Source organism: Eptesicus fuscus, chromosome 15 (genome assembly GCF_027574615.1).
Source record: "Eptesicus fuscus isolate TK198812 chromosome 15, DD_ASM_mEF_20220401, whole genome shotgun sequence".
Taxonomy (NCBI): Eukaryota; Metazoa; Chordata; class Mammalia; order Chiroptera; family Vespertilionidae; genus Eptesicus; species Eptesicus fuscus.
The window spans coordinates 69,476,141-69,494,444 of NC_072487.1; the positions used below are offsets into that span (position 1 = coordinate 69,476,141).

The 18,304-nt window shown below is 54.4% G+C and overlaps 2 protein-coding genes across 2 annotated transcripts in view; both read right to left on the reverse strand.

Moving 5' to 3' along the window:
* Positions 1-3,803: 3,803 nt before the first annotated feature.
* On the reverse strand, positions 3,804-6,492 carry LOC129151688 (alpha-1-acid glycoprotein 2-like). Its single transcript, XM_054727488.1, has 6 exons — positions 6,382-6,492; positions 5,851-5,993; positions 5,539-5,609; positions 4,426-4,533; positions 4,154-4,257; positions 3,804-3,890 (listed from the first exon to the last, which is right to left on the reverse strand). Exons 1-6 carry the CDS (start codon positions 6,490-6,492, stop codon positions 3,804-3,806), a joined length of 624 nt encoding a protein of 207 aa, XP_054583463.1.
* Positions 6,493-15,560: 9,068 nt separating this feature from the next.
* COL27A1 (collagen type XXVII alpha 1 chain) overlaps positions 15,561-18,304 on the reverse strand; it is a 124,788-nt gene continuing 122,044 nt past the window's right edge. The window contains exons 60-61 of the mRNA XM_008155255.3: positions 17,465-17,683; positions 15,561-16,213 (exon numbers count right to left, since the gene is read on the reverse strand). Of these exons, the coding sequence (XP_008153477.2) occupies positions 16,067-16,213; positions 17,465-17,683 (366 nt within the window). The 3' untranslated portion in view covers positions 15,561-16,066. The remainder of the gene's footprint in view (positions 16,214-17,464; positions 17,684-18,304) is intronic.

The window sequence follows — 18,304 nt, forward strand, 5'->3', positions numbered from 1 at the left end:
CTTAACAACTAGCCTGGGGCCCGTGTCAGGCAGCTGAGCACCTGGGCGTGTGTACCCCTTTGTCTTCTCCCACGGGTACGGGTACCATGTGCCCGGCGGGCGGGAGCAGAGGCGCCGGGCACCATTGAGCCCCAGCCACCATGAGGTTCCGGCTACCTTGTCACTCTCAGCTGAGTCTGGGCAAGTGGTTCAGGAACCTTCTGCTCTGGCAGCTATGAGAGACCGTGCTGCGTGCTCAGACCTCGGGCACGGGTGGAGACCCTGCCTGTGCTCCCACTCACTGGGCAGGAACGGTTTCACCTGGACTTTGGTGGCCCCGCAGAAACTCCGAGTGCCCGCTGTCACCTGGGGGTTTTCTACTCCTGCGGCCGTTCCCTGTCCTTCCAGGCTCACACCTGTGGACAGAACTAACCAGCGTGCTGTCCCCAGGCGTGGATGGGCCAGGGGGGAGGAGAAAGTCCCCGGGCTCAGGGCACGACTGCCCTGGCCGGCATAGCCATGTCATGGTTTTGGGCAGGTCACTGTTCCCCTGTGACATGGGCTGTGGTGAGGATTAAGTGAACTAATAAATGTATGAACATCCATACTGCATAGAGGGTGCCCAGGAACCATAGTGCTTCTAACTCTGCTGCAACTTGGGCTATGGGGCCCTAAATGTTCTCCAGCTGCAAGACTGAGCATGCTCAGAGGCTGAGGCCTGTGTGCCCTTTAGAAAGCTGCATGTGCCTCTGCTGCCCCCTGGTGGTGTGCTGCCATATAGCCCCTGCTTGCTAGCCAGGAGGGTTGGTTGTTTTTTTTTTTGGTGGCTTCTGCCCTGGGGGATGTTTTGGGTAACTCTCAGGCCAAGATGGTCCTCAACTTCTCAGAAGGTAGGGGTGTGTGGGCATGGAGTAATGAACCCAGAGGGTCCCTGAGGGGAAAATTGGATTCAAGAAGCTGGTTTATTGGTCACTGGGTTCAGGTGACATGTATCAGCATCTAGTGGGTGCTGATTAGCCCTGGATGTGAATCCAGGACTGGCCCCTCAGCTCTGGGACCCTGAACCGACATTTACAGAGCACTCGCCATGGCCAGGCAGCTCACTGAGCTTTTTACCTGAATTTTTATATTTTATTAATTTTATATATGGTTTTGGTGAGGAAACGAAGGTCTGAGAAAGTGAAGTGGCCTGGCCAGCGTTCTGTGGCGGGACAAGCGGAATGAGGGGATTTGGGGCAGCCCCTGGCATCACCTAGCTTCTCCGAGCTTCGTTTGCTCATCTGTGAAATAAGCGTCACAGGCCTGAGCAGTGAATGAGCTAGTGCTGATAAAGCACCTGTGCCAAGCCTGGCACCTGGGTCCCGAGGATGAGGATCCGGTCCCTGCAGGGCACTGGTTAACCGTTAGGGCAACTGTCAGTCTGTTCCCAGAGTGCCGGCACCGCTTTACAGCAGAGTGTGCGGGTGCCAGTGTCCCCACACCCTCGCCAGCACTTATCCTGTCTTTTTGACGTTAGCCGTCCACATGGGTGTGAACTGGACGAAGTGGCACCTCATGTGGTTTTGATTGGCATCTCCCTGATGGCTAATGATGCCGGGCATCTTCTTGGGTGCTTGATGGCCATTTGTGTATCTTCTTTGGAGAGAGGTCCCTTCAGATCCCAGCAAAGCCCTTTGTACACTGCACAGAAAGCAAGTTAGAAAGTGGAGGGTCGGGAGTAAGACCAGAGTTCACAGGATGCCAGCCAACGACTCAGGCCCAGGCCTGCTGAACTCATTCCTGTTTCATTTAAGTGAAATGCTCCTTTAGCCCCCTCTCTCTCACACGCTTTACTCCACAGCACAGGGGCTGCCTCTGTTGTTCCCATTGTAGAGGTGAAGAAACTGAGACCTTGAGTGTAGGGCCCAGCGGCTTAGCTGGGGCTCAGAACGGGGTTGGTTACAACCCGGCGCTTCTCGGCTGCACCCAGCCTTCTCTGCGATTAATGGCCCACTTCCCTCTCCTCAGCTGAGGACCTACCTCAGCCCCCTCCACCCCCTCAGCCCCACCAGCTGCCGAGTGGCCCCCCGCAGCCTCCTCCCGGGCAGCTGGAGGACACCGGCGCTGCATCCAGCTGGACCTGGAGGACCTGGAGGAGCTCAACAAGGCCCTGAGCCGAGCCGTCCAGGCGGCCGAGAGCGTCCGCTCCACCACCAAGCACATGAGCCGCTCCCTGTCGGCCGACCTGCGCCAGGCCCACAGCCTGCGGGGCTCCTGCCTCTTCTGATGGCTCTGGGGCTCAGAGACAGATGGCGGAAGGTGGGCGTGCAGCCTGCTGCCGTCTCCCCTGAAGGCCCTGCGGACCCCTCACGAGGGGTTCTCCCTCCAGCACAGGCCCTGCTGCTCACTCTCGGTGTTGGCAAAACGGGAGAGCTCTGCTCATCAGGAGAGGTCACCTCCCAGGGCACCAGCGCCTGAAGGAGGTGCCGGGACCAAGGCCACATCAGTCTCTGGGCGTCTCCTGCACGTGTCCACCTCCGGCTAATAATATGTACTTTATATCCGGGTGGACAGTTCTTAAACGGAGGCGTGTTCCTGGCCTTGCATCCTCCTCAGGAAGCCAGATAAGAAGGGGTGGGGCCAGGGGCTCTGGCACAAGCCTGGCCTCCTCCCTGGGACCTGCCGCTTGGCAGTAGGCATCTCTGGAAAGACAAGGCAGGTGGTGGGACACTCTGGGACCATTGGAATATCTTGGGGTGCCGCCCCCCAGGATGACCTGTGCCCAGCTCCTCTGTGATTGGAGCAGCCTTTCCCATGGGCCTGCTGGGATGGAGACCCCCCAGGAAGCCGTCCTCCATGGCCCCCTCTGTACCTCATCTCGAGCCCCCGCTCTGTCCTGGGGATCCGTGTGGAATTGGGCCAGTGGCCAGCTACCTGCCAGGCCGTGGTCTATGGCCCTGCACCAGGCCGTGTCCTAATCCCCCACCCCGTAGTGGCGTGTACCTCAGCTTCTCTGGAATGTGTGTGCATGTGTGATATTTGGGGCACTGGAAAATTCTATTTTCGTTAGGAGGGAAAATGAGGAAGAATGAATATTGATCATAAAAAAAAAAAAAAGAAAAGTCAAAAAAACTCCAAACCATTCCCAGTTTCTGGTGTTTGTGGTGCATGTCAATTGACTTGTGGTTTCTAAAGTCAGTAAGGTGGGGTAGAAGGTTGATGCAGCCATCCCCCCTCCCCACCCCTGGGCCTGTTGGGGCACATTCCCACTCTTCCTGCCTCCCTCTGTGGCTTCTGCGTCTCCAACTTCACCCTGTCTCTGGCCTGGCCCTGGCCCTGGCCCTGGCCCGGGTGCTCACCTCCCAGATGGCCAGGGTGATGTTTGCCCTAAGGTCCTTCAGGCCTGGCACCGTGCCGTGTGCCTGAGTCCTCTCCACCTAATCCACCTGAACTCCCGCTTTGGGTCCTCTGCCTTATGTTCCTCAAACGCGTCCTCTCAGACCCTTGGCTTGCAGCAGGAACAGCAGGTGTTACCGAGCTCCTAATCTTTCTTGGCTGGTTGAGATGCCCCTTCCAGGAAGCCTTCCCAGACTCCCCCTGCGAAAGGAACCTCCTCGTGCTGGGCTCCCACACCACGTGCCATCGTCCATCCTGGCATGTGTGCTGGGGGTTACAGCAGGGGCTTCTGCAGCCAGGGGCGCCAGCTTCAACATGAATGAATGAGTGAGCAAATGACATCCTGCCTATTCCAAATGCAGAAACTTTATTGGCGCCACTGAGGGAAAGAACTGAGGCACACAGAGTGGGTGGGGGTCTCAGGATGGGCCCCCAAAGTCCCCGAGGTCCTAATCCAACGCTGTGTCTGTCTCGGACCTCTCCTTTTCCTTCCTCCTCTCCTCGTCGTGCTGCTTCTCCAGCGGCAGGCACAGGTTCTACAGGACAGCGGGAGAAGAAAGCACAGTGACGGGGGAGGGCAGGGACTCCTGGGGGAAGGTGGAGTGCGCTCTGGACTGGGGCACAGGCCCCATGGGCCTCTGGGAAGCTCAGTGGTCCCCGCAGTGAGATGGGCACAGAAAAGCAGGCTCTCCTGCCTTGGTGTGCAGCCCTGGCTGGGAGATGGCCCTCTCTGGGCCTCTGGGCTGCCCAAAGCAGGAGCGCCCTCTGGTGGGCACCACCTAGTCCTGCTGGCCCTCACCTTTTTCTCATCGCTGTACATGACTTCCGACTTGTCCATGCCCATGCACGTGAGGTAGTCATAGAACTGTTCCATTTGCTCCGGGGTCACCTCTGGCTTGTCAGCTGCAGGAGGAAGCAATGGGGCAGGTCAGCATATCAGTGTGTGTTTGTGTGTGTGGGGAGTTGGGGTGGGGCTGGGTAGAGAGGCCAGGGAGGTCTGGAGGTCTAGGGGCCCATCCCTAGCAGCAGGTGGCCCTGGGCGAAGCCTGGTGAGAGTTTGGGGGTGCTTACCAAAGAAGGACAGCCCCATGTTCTGCTTGTCTTCTGGGAAAGAAGCGAGCATGAAGGTCTTGGGGTCCTTGGGGAGCAGCAGGTGGCGATAATGTTCTGTGCCATTCTCTGGAAGAGAAAGCCTTTGGGTGAGTCCATGGAGATGGTACAGTGGTCCCTCCTCAGAGATGAGGCAACCTGGGGGTGCCCAGGCCCACACAGCCAATGGGTGAGGGCCATTGGTTCACCTGGGCCATGTGTCCCTCACTCCTACTGGGCACCAGGCCCTGTGCCCAATGGATGTGGCATCAGAGGAGCCTCGTGTGAACTGTGGCTGTCAGGGCCTGTCTCCCCATTTTACAGATGAGGAAATGAGGTTCAGGGAGGAGCCTCAGGTGTTCAGTTCCATTGGCATCTGTGTGTTCCTGCTCTGTGCCTTCTCTGCAGTGATGGCGGGGACATGGGTGGGCTGCCACCCTTAGGTCCCAGAGGACAAAGAGTGGTTGAGCTCTAGCCGGTTTGGCTCAGTGGATGGAGCATCGGCCCAGGGACTGAAGGGTCCAGGGTTGGATTCCAGCCAAGGGCATGTACCTCAGTTGCAGGCTCTCTCCCCGGCCCTGGTGTGGAAGGCAACCAATCATGTGTGTCTCTCATATTGAATTTTCCTTTCTCTCTGTGTCTCCCCGCCCTTTCACTCTCTAAAAACCAGTGGGAAAATATCCTCAGGTGAGGATTAACAAAACACAAAAACAAAAGGAGTGGTTGAGGGGCAGGACTGGAAGCAAACTGGGGTTGAGTGTAGGTCTGACTGCAAGATGAGTGAGAGAGACAAGAGGGCACCTGTCTCTCCATGTCCTGAGCTGATCACTGGGATGCCCTCTGTGGGTGGTTTATGAGTATTAACGTGGGTTAATTCATAGGAAGCCCTTCAAACCGCACCTGGCACATAGTAAGAGCTCAGAGATATTGGCAGCTATGACTGACTGCTTCAGTGTGCAGGCAGCGGGCCCATGGAGATGTAAGAAGTGGGCATCTCCCAGGCTCTCTGTGCCCAAAGCCCCCAGGTCCCCTCCTTTGGGTTGGCCCACCCACCATCCCCCCATCCCACACAGCAACCTTCCCCTGAGAGCTCACCATATTTGCTCAGGGTTGCATTTTCTCGATGGACCCTCAGGTTGGTGGAGTTATAGATGCACTGCCCCCGCCTAAAGCCAGAGAGAAGAGGAGAGGAAAACAGTAAGGTGGCCAAGGAGAAGTGGACTGTCACAGTCTTGGAGGGGGAGAGTCAGGTGGCAATTAGAGTCAGCCCCGCCCCCATTCCCTGGAAGAGAAGGCTGAGGCCAGGAGGGGGCAGGGGCTTGCTCCTGGTCTTTGCTCAGCTGAGAGGAGGGGCCAGAAGCTGGGCTGAGGCTGAGCTGGCAAGCCAGGGCCCTGTGCTGGGCTTACCTGGTCATGTACTGTCTGAGCAGTATCGTGTCCTCCGTGTGGTTGGGGGTGAAGTAAAAGAAGGATGCATGGATTTTGCTAGCTTCCTTCTTGTACTCCGGGAAGCGGTAAGCCGAGGCGATATAAAACCACTTGCCAGAGATCTGAGGAGAAGCAGGGGCAGGTGATGGAGACTGAGAACTTAGTCCTGGATAGTCAGCTGGGAGGAGACTGGGGCAGATGTTTCCACTTTGCAAATCAGGAGACAGAGGCCCGGGGGGAGGGGTGGGGCCTGCAGGAGCTCACTCTGGGAATCAGCCATCACTCTCCCTCACTGCCCCTCCTCCCCACCTCCTGCGGCCCCTCCCCCAGTGCAGCTTGCCCTGCTGAGGGACTTTGCAAGGAGGCTCTGAGCTTGGAGGCCAAGGAAGGCTGCTGGAGGCTGGTCTGGTTCTCACCCAGCGCCCAGGAGAGGCTGACCGCGAGCCAGCAGGGGAAGGGAAGTCAAGAGAGGGAGCCAGCTCCCACGTTGCTCAGGGCCCAGGCACCCACCTGGTCCAGGGAGGCATTGGTGATCGGCACCGAGAAATTGGGACACGCCGGGCTCTGGGCGTCCAGCAGAGGAAGAAGGCTCAAGACCGCAAGGGCCCAGGGCAGCGCCATGGCCAGAGGAGGATGCTTCTGGTGTCAGAGGTACTGGTGGCTGAGGGGTGCGGTGACCTTTATAATGAGCGGTGGGCAGGGCCCTGGGGACCCGCTGTGACACAATGTGGTGAGCTTTTGGGAAATGCTTTGTGCAGAACATTCCCTCTTTTCCCAAAAGTCAGCCCAGGGAAAGCCTCCAAGCTCAGGTCTAATTTGGTTCCCTGACCTTGAGACCAGGGCCCAAAGGTCGGGCTGTTCAAAGCCAAGGTGGAAACGGCTGGAGTGATATTGGTGATAATAGAGGGACAGGTGCTCAGGGTTCCATCACCTCCTGCCCCGCTGAGTGCCAGGACTTGAGAGGGACCCAGTCATAAATCAGAGGGTGAAGGCAACTTGGAGAGTCCCCAGACTAGCCTGGGGTGTAGGGGCGATGGGTGGGGGAGGTTGGTGCAGAGTGTGGGGGAAGGCAAACATGGATTCAGTTCCAGTTGAGTGTGGAAACAACTGTGAAAGACCAAAAGTCCAGAGAGGCCCCAACCCAGGCCTGGAGGCAGGGACATTGTCCAAGAAAAACACACACAAAACAACACGGGGCATTAAGTTGAATGTCTATGTTCAGTAATGTATTATGTGAACCATCTCCAACATCTGAGACAGGAAGTCACTTCTGTGTTGTCTTTATCCTCTGCTATTCAAGAGGGAAGCTTGCTCTCTTTTATCAGCTGCCCCAATCCTGGAGCAGTGCCCAGCACACAGTGGGTGCTCAGGAAATCCCATGGAATTACTAACTCTACCACCCTTCTGCATTTCTACATGACGGGGCCAAATCTTTATCCATAAAAATAATGTTTTCACAAAGTATTATTATGGTATGCTTACAATTTTGGATGCTCATCCATTTTATTTTTTTTTAATGATATTTTTATTGATTTCAGAGAGGAAGGGAGAGGGAGTGGGAGATACAAACATCAATGATGAGAATCATTGATTGGCTGTCTCCTGCAAGGCCCCTACTAGGGATCGAGCCTGCAACCTGGGCTTGTGCCCTTGACCAGAATCAAACCCGTTTCTAACACCAGTCCACAGGCTGATGCTCACCCACTGAGGAAAATCTGCTAGGGCCATTTTATACATTTTGAATAGTTTTTCATGTTTCACTGTAGTGAGTGGTTGTGATTTTAAAGCTCACATCACCTTTCACTCACTTCCTAGATAATAATTTACTTAATCAGGCCCTCTCTTTACATCTTTCTGTAGCATTTTACGTTATTGTTTCCAGCTTTATTGAGGTATAATTGTCTATACAGTGCTCAGCAAACTCATTAGTCAACAGAGCCAAATATCAACAGTAAAACGATTGAAATTTCTTTTGAAAGCCAAATTTTTTAAACTTAAACTATATAGGTAGGTACATTGCTATTAACTTAATTAGGGTACTCTTAAGCTGGCCTTTGCTAAAAACTCAAGGGGACAAAGAGCCGCATGTGGCTCGCGAGCCGCAGTTTGCTGACCACCAGTCTATAGCGTTTTACATTGTGATTTTTCCCCTCTGATGACAGGTGTCAGAGATTGACCAAATCGATTTCTAAAATTACCTCTCCTCTCCAGAGCAAGAAAAGCCTATGCCACGTGTAAGGCTTTAGTGTTATTTAAAATAGCTCCAAACTAGAAGCGAGTCAAAGGCTCTGTCAGCAGGAAAATGGAAAAACAAAAGGTAGCATTTTTTGTGCAATGAAATATTACTTAGCAATGAAAAGCAATGAACTACGGACATAAGGAACAATATGAATGAATTTCAGATAATGCTGAGCAAAAGGAGCCAGACTTGGTTGAGCCTATGCTGTCTGTTCTGTAGGGGTTCAGAACAAGCACCCCAAGATGTGCCACTCAGCAGCTTATTTTGACCCGAACACTATCTGGGCCCAGGAGGCTCAGGAAGAACCTTGAACCTTCCCCCTAACTGCTTAAAAGAATTGAGGACAGCCCTAGCCAATTTGGCTCAGTGGATAGAGTGTCGGCCTGTAGACTCAAAGGTCTTGGGTTCAATTCCAGTCAAGGGCGCATACCCCAGTTTGCAGGCTCCGATCCCCAATAGGGGGCGTGAAGGAGGAAGCCGAGCAATGATTCTCTCGTGATCTCTCTCTCTCTCTCTCTCTCTCTCTCTCTCTCGATCTCGATCTCTCGATCTCCCTCTCCCTCTCTCTTCCTATCTGAAATCAATAAAAATATATATTTTTAAAATATCTGGGGCGAACTGGAGACCCAGGCAAAGAGCAGGGTTTGGTCTTTCTTGTAACCTGCGTGCCCTCTTGAAGCAAAACCACAGGCAGGTAGTGTGATATAGGAAATATATGGATTTGGTCTCTACCTCTGTTTCCTGGTACATGTCTTCTAAAACCCTCTGAAAACCTTTTTTTGTATGCTAATGAGATGGCCCAGTGTCTCCTACCTCCTGGACAGCCTCTAGGTGGGAGCTGGTTACCAGGGGAACCAACCAAGTGATTAGAGGGTTGAACTTTTAGCCCCACGCCTGACCTCTGGAGAGGGATCTGGGGCTGGAGAGTGACCTGATCACTATTGAATGCGCAACAATTGAGTCGATCCTGCCGCCTTAAGGAAGCCTGGGGAGGTGCTGGGAGGTTCCTGTGCAGAGAGGGCCTGGAGCTCTGTGCCCCTCCACAGACTCCGCTCTCTGCATCTCCTCTGACTGTTCCTGAGTTATATCCCTTTTAATACACCGGTGATCTAGGCAGTAAACTACTCATCCCCGGTCCTGTGAGCGGTGGATTCCATAGGTCTAAATTGCCAAACTCGAAGGCAGGTTTGATGAGAAGCACAGGTGACTACCAGGACGGGTGGTTGGCCTCTGAGTGGAGAGTCTCGCGGCACTGAGCCCTTAACCTGTGGGATCTGATGCTGACTCCGGTGAACTGAATTGTAGGACACCCAGCTAGCATCTGGAGAGTCGGATCGCTTGGTGTGGGAGAGAATCCGCACATTTGGCGGCCCCAGTGTTGTGAGTAGAGAGAAACCAATTTCCCCTTACAATCCAGGGCCTCTCCTCAGAAGGGATGCATGCCCCTCACCCTCCTCACTGTTCTCAGGCTGCTTCCTAGAGGCCTCGCTCTCCTCCCAAGAGGCTATATCCAAATAGTTCCTTCAAGGGCACCCAGCACTCACCCCGACACAGCGCCATTTTCTCCATCTTCTTAAATTTCAAGGATGCTTTCGTACTTCTATGGACTGAGGTTCTGGACGGCCCTCCCTAGCCTGCCCCTTCATCTGGCCCTGCCACACTCTCAAGAGAAGTCTGACAGGGAAGAAAGAGACAGAAAAGCCATCAGGGCAGTGTAGGGTGGGGGTGAAGTGTTTTCGGCTATATCACTTGCTAGATGTGTGACCTTGGGCAAGTTACTTCTCTGTGCCTCAATTTTCCTACCTGTAAAATGGGGATAATGACGTACGTACCCACCTTCCTGGACTGTTAGGATTAAATCAGTCCACGTTTGTAAAATGCTTGTTAAGTGAAACAAATGTGCTTCTAGGGGGCCGCCTGTTTCTCACACCAGTCACCACCTGTGTAATGACAGGCTGGGGTGGGGAGGAAAGAAAGACAGATTCTTGCATTCCATAATTACTTCAGGGACTGCAGGTTCCATCCCACTTCTAAAGACATCAAAATGCAAAACTATGTCTATAGTGGGAGTAAGAAAAGAGGATCTTTCCCCCAACAGATAGATGAGGAAACAGTGAGGTCGGGTGCAGAGGTGAGGTTTAGATAGCCAGGGAAATGCACCCATTTGAAAGAATGCTTTTGCTGAGAAAGCCGGCTCATCCAGACTTTTGCATCAAGGCCCTGGCCGAGCTCCGAGTCCGGTGGTTAATTTGTGGTCTTCTGCCTGAACAGCCAGGAAGAATCCATTGGCAGAGCAAGCTGTTCTAAGGGGGAACTTGGTGTTCGGTGGAGGGAATACCCAAAGAGAAGATTTGCTGGAGTTCAGGACCTGTTTTGTGGTGTGGGGCACCTTACGTAACCTCTTTGGACCTCAGCTCCCTCATCCGAAGAGCCAAGGTAATAATAACATGTGTCTCAGAGGGTCACGCATGGGCTGCACACATCCCATCCGCACGGCTCCTGGTTCACAGCGGGCGAGCAATGGAGCTGCTGTTATTTTGAACGGTGCTGTCATTGGGTTGCACCATGTGACGCTGAGGATTTTTTAGGTCAAAAAGCTGTTGAATATCATTTCCATTTCATATGGTTCACCCTGCTGTTATGAAGCAATGGCCCTGTCTGTGATTGGCAAGCAGGGAAGGGCATATCATCCCCATTTTGCAGAGGGAGAAACTGAGGCCTAGATAGTGGGAGTGATCAGGAAGCTGGGACTGGAATCACCTGCCAGCCTCTCCCCTTGTGGCCTGCCCCTCCCTGACTCTTTCCAGCACCAGGCTGCTGGTCACTGTGGGGTGTGACTGTCCGTGGCTAGGGCTCGTGTGGACAGAGCAAACACCGACTGGCCTGGGCTTCCCCTTGGAGTTGACCCGGGCCTGGGAAATCCACTCTGGCTGTTTCCTGACACCCGGTTGTGCAATTAGAGATTGGAAACAGCAGGTGCTGCCTACCCGGGAGATCTGCCTGCTTTTCCCAACCACGTCCAGGTGTACCTGTCCCTCCTGGGAACGGGCTGGCATTCCCTGGCCAGGTCACAGGAGGCCCTCCTAGAGTTTGGACCCCCGCCCCCTCCGCCCCATTTCCCTCTGGCCCTTCTTCCTGACTCTATTCCCCTCTCATGTCTTCAGAGCCACACAGCTGCTGCTGATCCGATGGTTCTGGAGCTCTGAGGGAGAGGCAGGGGCTCAGACCTCTTCCCTGTCCTCCCAGCTCAGCCAGCTGCCTCCTGGACAGCCCCGCTCCAGCGCCCATCGCAGCCCAAACCCAACTTGGCCAACCCAAACCCTGCTCTCCTGGGCAAGCCTGTGGCTTGTCCTATACCCAGCCCAGCACCCCCGGCCTTCCTACACCCTCAGCACCTTTTGGACCGCTTACTGTTCCCCACGTATGCACGACACCTTTACTATCAGGTGCTGTTCCCTCTCCCCGCAATGCCCTTCCCCATCAGGCTAACCTCTATTCATTTTCTCTCAACTCAACTTGGGTGATTATGTGTCAACTTCGTTGAGCCATGGGGTACCCAGATATTTAATTAAACTGCTTGAGATGGGCATCAGCCTTTTCTTGCCTTTGGACATGAATGGAAACACCAGTTTTTGCTGGGTCTCCAGCCTGCCCGCCTTCAGACTAGAACTAGCCCATCGGCTCTCCTGGGTCCCCAGTTTCCAACTCCCTGAGCAGATCTTGGGATTTGCCAACCACCATAATCATGGGAGCCAACTCCTTCTAATACATTTTTTAAAATATATAGTTTATTGATTTTTTTACAGAGAGGAAGGGAGAGGGATAGAGAATTAGAAACATTGATGAGAGAGAAACATCGATCAGCTGCCTCCTGCATACCTCCTACTGGGGACGTGCACGCAACCAAGGTACATGCCTCTGACCGGAATCGAACCTGGGACCTTTCAGTCTGCAGGCGGACGCTCTATCCACCGAGCCAAACCGGCCAGGGCCTAATACATCTCTTTAAGCACATACATCCTATTGGTTCTGTTTCTCTGACGATCCTGATTCATAGTGTCACCTCCTCACTAGCTCCCCCTGCTGAGATTGCATCAGCTGTGCCCCCTTTTCGCATCCCCTGATCCACACCAGTTCCAACCCCTCCCTCTGCCTCCACCAGACTCGGAGCCCCCCCCAGACATATGGCCAGACCCATCGCTGTTGCTCTTGTGCCCACACGGCGCAGCTCAGCACGGGGATGGGGCTGCTGAGGAATGGGTGTGAGGAAATGCAGAGGGATCACCGAACAAGCTTGAGTGCCGTCACCTGTGGCTACAGCAGAGCGCCAGGTGCATGCCTGCCCGCACTGAGCTTGCGGTGGGGAAAACAGGCATTAAAGTGACTGAAGTTCCCTCTGCAAAACGGGAAGTGTGGCCGGACAGCCGAGCAAACTCCGTGAGGGTGGACAGATCTCAGGAAATGGGCCATTCTGTTTCTACTTCATTTGTGATTTTGTCAAAGAAATGAAAATTTTGTTATCTCATTTTCAAGTACTTTTTTCCCCTCCAATGTTGGAAAAGCATTTTCCCAATTTAGGAGATAGGGCAGGGCTGTGATGTTGGGGACTCGCATCTCCAGGGAAGCTTTCAGATTGCTGACCCTACCCTCAGGGTTTGTGATTCAGGAGGGCTGGGAAGCGGCTGAAAAGAGGCAACCAGCACCCAGAACCACTGGTCTAAGTCACTCACCAGCGCCATCAACCCTCGTGGGCTTGAATGGCAGCTTTGCGGTGACTTCACCAGGTGACTCCAGGCACTGCTCTGGGGCCTGTTGCCCTCTCTGCACAATGGGAGGGAGGGTGCACCTGAGACGTGGGAGTCTCCTAGCCCTTCCGGACCAGGAATCCTGGGCTTCGGGGATGGGGCTCTCGGAGCCACAGAGCAGCTCCCGGTGCTCACTGCCTGGGAGAGGGGCCCTGGAGGGGAGGGTAAGAAGACCCCCTGCAAGTAAACGGATGACCTGGAAACTTACAGCTAGGTGTTTTTTTGTGTGTGTTTTTTAAATATATTTTTTATTGATTTCAGAGAGGAAGGGAGAGGGAGAGAGAGATGGAAACATCAATGATGAGAGATTCATTGATCAGCTGCCTCCTGCACGCCCCCTATTGGGGATCGAGCCTGCAACCCTGGCATGTGCCCTTGACCGGAATCGAACCCGGGACCTTTCAGTCCGCAGGCCGACGCTCTATCCACTGAGCCAAACCAGCTAGGGCAATAGCTAGTTTTTAAAACATAAAATCCCAGATGTGAACGCAATTGCTTGTGATTTGTTCTTTCTCCTAAATAAGGACAGAAAAGTTCTGTTCCGTCCGAGGCCCCCGAGAAGGAGAAACAAGCGAAGGAAGAAAACGCTGAACCGAGGGTCAGGACACATGGGGTCCGACAGGGATGTCCCAGGGTGTGACTGTACAGCGTTCTGAATGCACGGAGGATCACTAATGGTGAGTTTTATGTTATGGTGATTGTACTAGATTAAAAATAAAACAAGGAATTGCTCGTGTTAAACGCCGCACGCCTCCTCCCTGTATGTTGCAGGGTGAATTGTGTCTCCCGAAAAGATATGTCGGAATCCTAACCACGTTCCCCGTGACGGAGGCCTCCCTGGGACGTCGGGTCTTTGCCGAAGGAATCCAGGTAAGACCAGGCGGGCCCTCATCCCCAAGGACGGCTGTCCTTCTCCAAAGATGTGAAGAGAGAGGGGCTGTCTTGTGGCTGTGGGGATGGGGATTGAGGCGCTGACACGCCTGGGGCCACCAGGAGCCGGACCAGGTAGGGAACACGCCCCCCCCCCCCCCCCCCCAAGAGGCGGCACTGGTGGTGGCCCTGCCGGTCCTTGCATTTCAGACTGCCAGCCTCCAGCCCTGGGAGAATGCATTCCTGCTGTTTGAAGCTACCAGGTTGGGGGGAGCGTTACCCTCGCCCCGAGAAACCGAGCTCTCTCACAGCGCCAGCCCTCCCGCGAAGGTGCCATAGCTCTCGCCCTGTCCCCCCTCCAATGGGGGAAGCAGCAGAAGCAGGGTGCCCCCCTGAGGACCTTCCCCCCCACCCTCCAGCCCTGCCCCACACCTTCCCCGGGCTTTACAAAGAAGTACACGGCCACGGACCCGTCATTCCATTGCCTCAGTTTTAAATATTTATTTAAAATCCAGAAGGGAAAAGGAGAGACGGAACCCACGGGGGTTTTAACACTGACATGTGGACAGAGACATAAACGGGGACAGCAGAAAAACCCAAGGACGAGACGGAGGCCAGGTCGAGACTGGCAGCAGTGGGGAACCGAGCTGAGCGAGGCCCGGGCGGCTGCGGAATGCCCTTCCCCGAAGGCCTCCGGGCGGGGCCGGGGGCCAGGGATGCAGGATGGGACAGGACCAGTGGGGCGGGTGGGCCGGAGTGAGGTATTAAATAATGCGAATCAAATCCAATTCCCCAAGAGACACAACTTGAGAGAGAAAGACAAATAAGACTTTCACATAACATCTCCCCTTCGATCACAATAATTCCTCAGTTAAAAGAACCTCAGAATCCGCCCCGGGTGCTGGCTGGTGCGCTGATGGAGGGCGATTCAGGTGGCACTGAACACCCCTATCACGCCGCACTCCGAGGTTCCCGTAGGTATTCCTTCTCCTCGGCCCACATGTACACGGGGAGCGACTGACGCTGTGTGTCTATGGGATTTAAGGACTAAAAAAGCAAGAGTGATGGCTGTGTCTTGACAGGACAGGCTCCTGGGAGGGGGGACCTTAGTGGGTGGCGTGTGGCTTCAGGAGATGGTGCCATGTTTATCTTCCACCTCCAAGGCCAGCCCTGACCCACCATTGCTCCTGTAACCGTTTCTTCAAGGTCAAGGCTTCTCCCAGGACCCTCCCACTCCGAGTGCATCCTCCGAGGGCATCCTTGGCCCAACTCCCCTCCAGGACCGTGAAGGGTTAGGTCAGAATCCTTCATGCTCAGGCCTCCCCTGCTTAAGAGGACAAATGTTTCAAAGTCTGTAAGTTAAAAGGCAAATCTCACTACTTCTGTTTCTGGCAGGGTTGTTTTGTGTGTGTGTTTTTTTGTGTTTTTTTTTCCCCCCTTTCCCTTTTTTCTTCCCCCCTCCTTAGCAGATTACCAGATGAGCACAAGGGTGATGCTAGGCAAATTTAAAAGTTCCCCAAACTTTGTCCTTTGGAGGAGAGAGAAACAGGTGGAGGAGAGCCCATGTCAAAACGTTTCTTCAAAGTCTGTGGCAAAAATGGTAGCACCTTCAGAATCTTAAATAGGGTTGTTGTTTTTCCTTAAAAAAAAAAAAAAAATCACATACACTAAGAGACGATTGCGAGCACCAGCGATTCCACAGTGGGAGGTAGCAAACGTGGGCGCCCCCAGCCCCGAGGGTCTCCTCTCCCTCGGCTTCCTTCGCTTCCCACCCCCGGCTGCTCTCTCTCACCCTCTCACCTCGTTCCCGGGTGAAAAGAATAGTAACGCACCTTCTTTGTGTTTGTTTAAATAAAATATATATAGTTCTTTCTTTCCTTTTCTCCTTTTTTCATGTCTCCTCTCTAATATTGCACATCGAAGCTCCCTGGCGGGGGACCAGCTGCCCCCTTCCCTCCAGCTGGCTGGAACGTGGGCTCTTGCTTGGGCAGGAAGCTGGGGGGGAAGGTGTGGCCGCGGAGCCGGGAGACAGGCCACGGGGCTCAGGCGGGTTGCAGGCCCAGTTGGCTCAGGCTGGCTCTTTGGTTGGTCTTTGGAGCTGTGTTGGGGTCACCCCACTCCCCGCTACCCCCCTCAGCCACTTCTACTAGGCAGACGACATCTGGGGCCCGCCCTAGGACCCTCGGGCAGGGGAGCTGCCTCTCCTGGGCCCACCTGCCCCTAAGTACCCTCCCTTTGCCTCCTCCTACTCCTCCCTTCCAGGCCTAGAGGAGCCAGGAGGTCAGAGGAAGCACGCAGGTCCAACTTCCAGGCGGTACCGCTTCCCTGATGAGGCAGGAGGGAGGTTGTCCACACTGACGATGGGCAGCTGCTGGGGGTCCTGGGTCCGGAAGGTGAAGAGCGTCTGTTGCCAGCGGCCATCCTGGACCTGAGGGCAGAAGGAAAAGAGGACACACATGTCCATCACGGGCCTCTTCGTGCATCTCTCCTCGCGGTGCCTGATGGCCACAAGGTACTTCCCCAGAGCACCCACCTGGACTGGTCCATGCAGATCGCTGCTGCTACTTTGATTCTTGTGAGCAATGCTGTAATGACTATCATTGTCCTGAACTTTTGTGCACATTTGTAATTATTTCCACACAACAAATTCTAGAAGCAGATTTGCTGGATCAAAAGATAGGTACTGTTCTGAGGCTTTGGATTTATATATCCTTCTATATCATAAAAGGCTAATATGCAAATTGACCGAAAGGCAGAACGACCAGTCGCTATGATGCGCACTGACCACCAGGGGGAAGATGCTCAACGCAGGAGCTGCCCACTGGTGGTCAGTGCGCTCCCTGAGCCAGGCTTACGGCTGGTGAGTGCAGCGGGCCTAAGCTGTCAGTCGGACATCCCCCAAGGGCTCCTGGCCTGCGCCCTCTCACAGCCCGGGAGCTCCACGATCGATTGCCCCAAAGAGGTAGGCCCCGCCCATCCGCCACAGCCTGCTGGTCTGTGGCCTGGGCCTCCCTCTGTGGTGCGATTGTAGGTCCCCCCCCAACCCCCCTGCCAATTGATTGCTCCGCCGGCCACTGGCCTGGGCCTCCCTCTGCGAGGCAATCATGGGGCGATGGCTGGGCCCCAGACCAATCGCATCGCACCCACCTTGGCCGGCCTGGCGCCAGTGGGTGTCATAGCGTGGTCGGCCGGACGGGTTGTTCCACTGTTCAGCCGTTTGGTTGATTTGCATATTATGCTTTTATTATTATAGATGTTAGTGAGGATGTGGGAAAACCAATACGCTCATTACCAGTTTTGTTTAATCTTGTGACACTGGTTTGTTTGTTTGACAACTTTATATCTCTCTCTTCCCTAACAACCTACTCTGTTTAAGGCATTTGAAAATAACCAACAATGTTAAGAGAAAAAATTAGCCCGGTCAGGGTGGGGGCAGAGAGTAGAAGTACATCCTCTATAAGCAGCCTTGCAAATAAGTGCCTTATCTACCAGCCTGTAACATTTTTACCAGCCCAGATCTTCCCTCAGAAGGTTCCCAGAGAGGAAGGTGAATAACAGCAGTTTTATAAAGCTGTCACAATAAAATTACAAATGTAAACATGATATGTAGCACACTAATATAAAAACACGGTTTTCCCACTGGTCCGTGCGTGAGGGGCCTGTGGGGGCTCCGGGTTACCTTGCAGCCATCCATGGACACTTCGGGCCTGAACTGACCCCCAGCTTCGAAAATCTGCCCGTTCCAGGCCCGGAAGCGAACTGCCCTCTTGGCTGGGGCCTGCCCGGGGCCCTCCTGCCACACGGTCATGTTCAGGCAGTGGATGGTGATATGCTGTGTCACCTCAGAGCTTAGCAGGTGCAGAAAATTCATCTGGACTCGGCTGACGGCAAACTCGACCTGTGGAGGAGACACAGCCGTGGGGCGGGGTTGGGTCTGGCTGGGATGCCCAGAGCCCTCAGAAGGTAAGCTCTCAGGGAGAAGCCAAACCACGTTCCCGGACGTGTGCTCCCTAAAGAGACAGGGAAATTGCGGTCTGTGTGAGCTGGTCCAGAGCCAGGGAGCAGCAAGGAAGGGGAAGAGAGAACCGAAGCCAGAGTCGGAGCTGTGAAGGGCCTGATGCAGTCTTACCCGCGCCCCTCTCCACTGTAGGGGACGGGGGTCTTTGGAGCTCAGCTGGGACCCAGAGGCCCAGAGAGGAAGAGGATCTTGCCCAAGATTGAGAGGCTCTCAGAGTAAAGAGGAAATGAGCAGCGCCCTTCCTACCCTTTCTAAGTCTCCATATCCCTGAGGGGTGAGCTGGGGGTAGAAACGCCAGACCTGACCACAGACAACGGGACAGGATTTACGGCCTCAGTGGTTCTAGTGTGAGCACTGACAGCTGGGTCTGGGTGTCTGTCATGCGAGCACCTGCCGTAAGTTTTGATCCCACCCACTTCAAAGGCGCCGTCTCTGATCGGCACGTGGCCAGTCACAGCCAGGTGAGAGCCAGACCGCCTCCCCCACGGAGGCTCTTGGTTG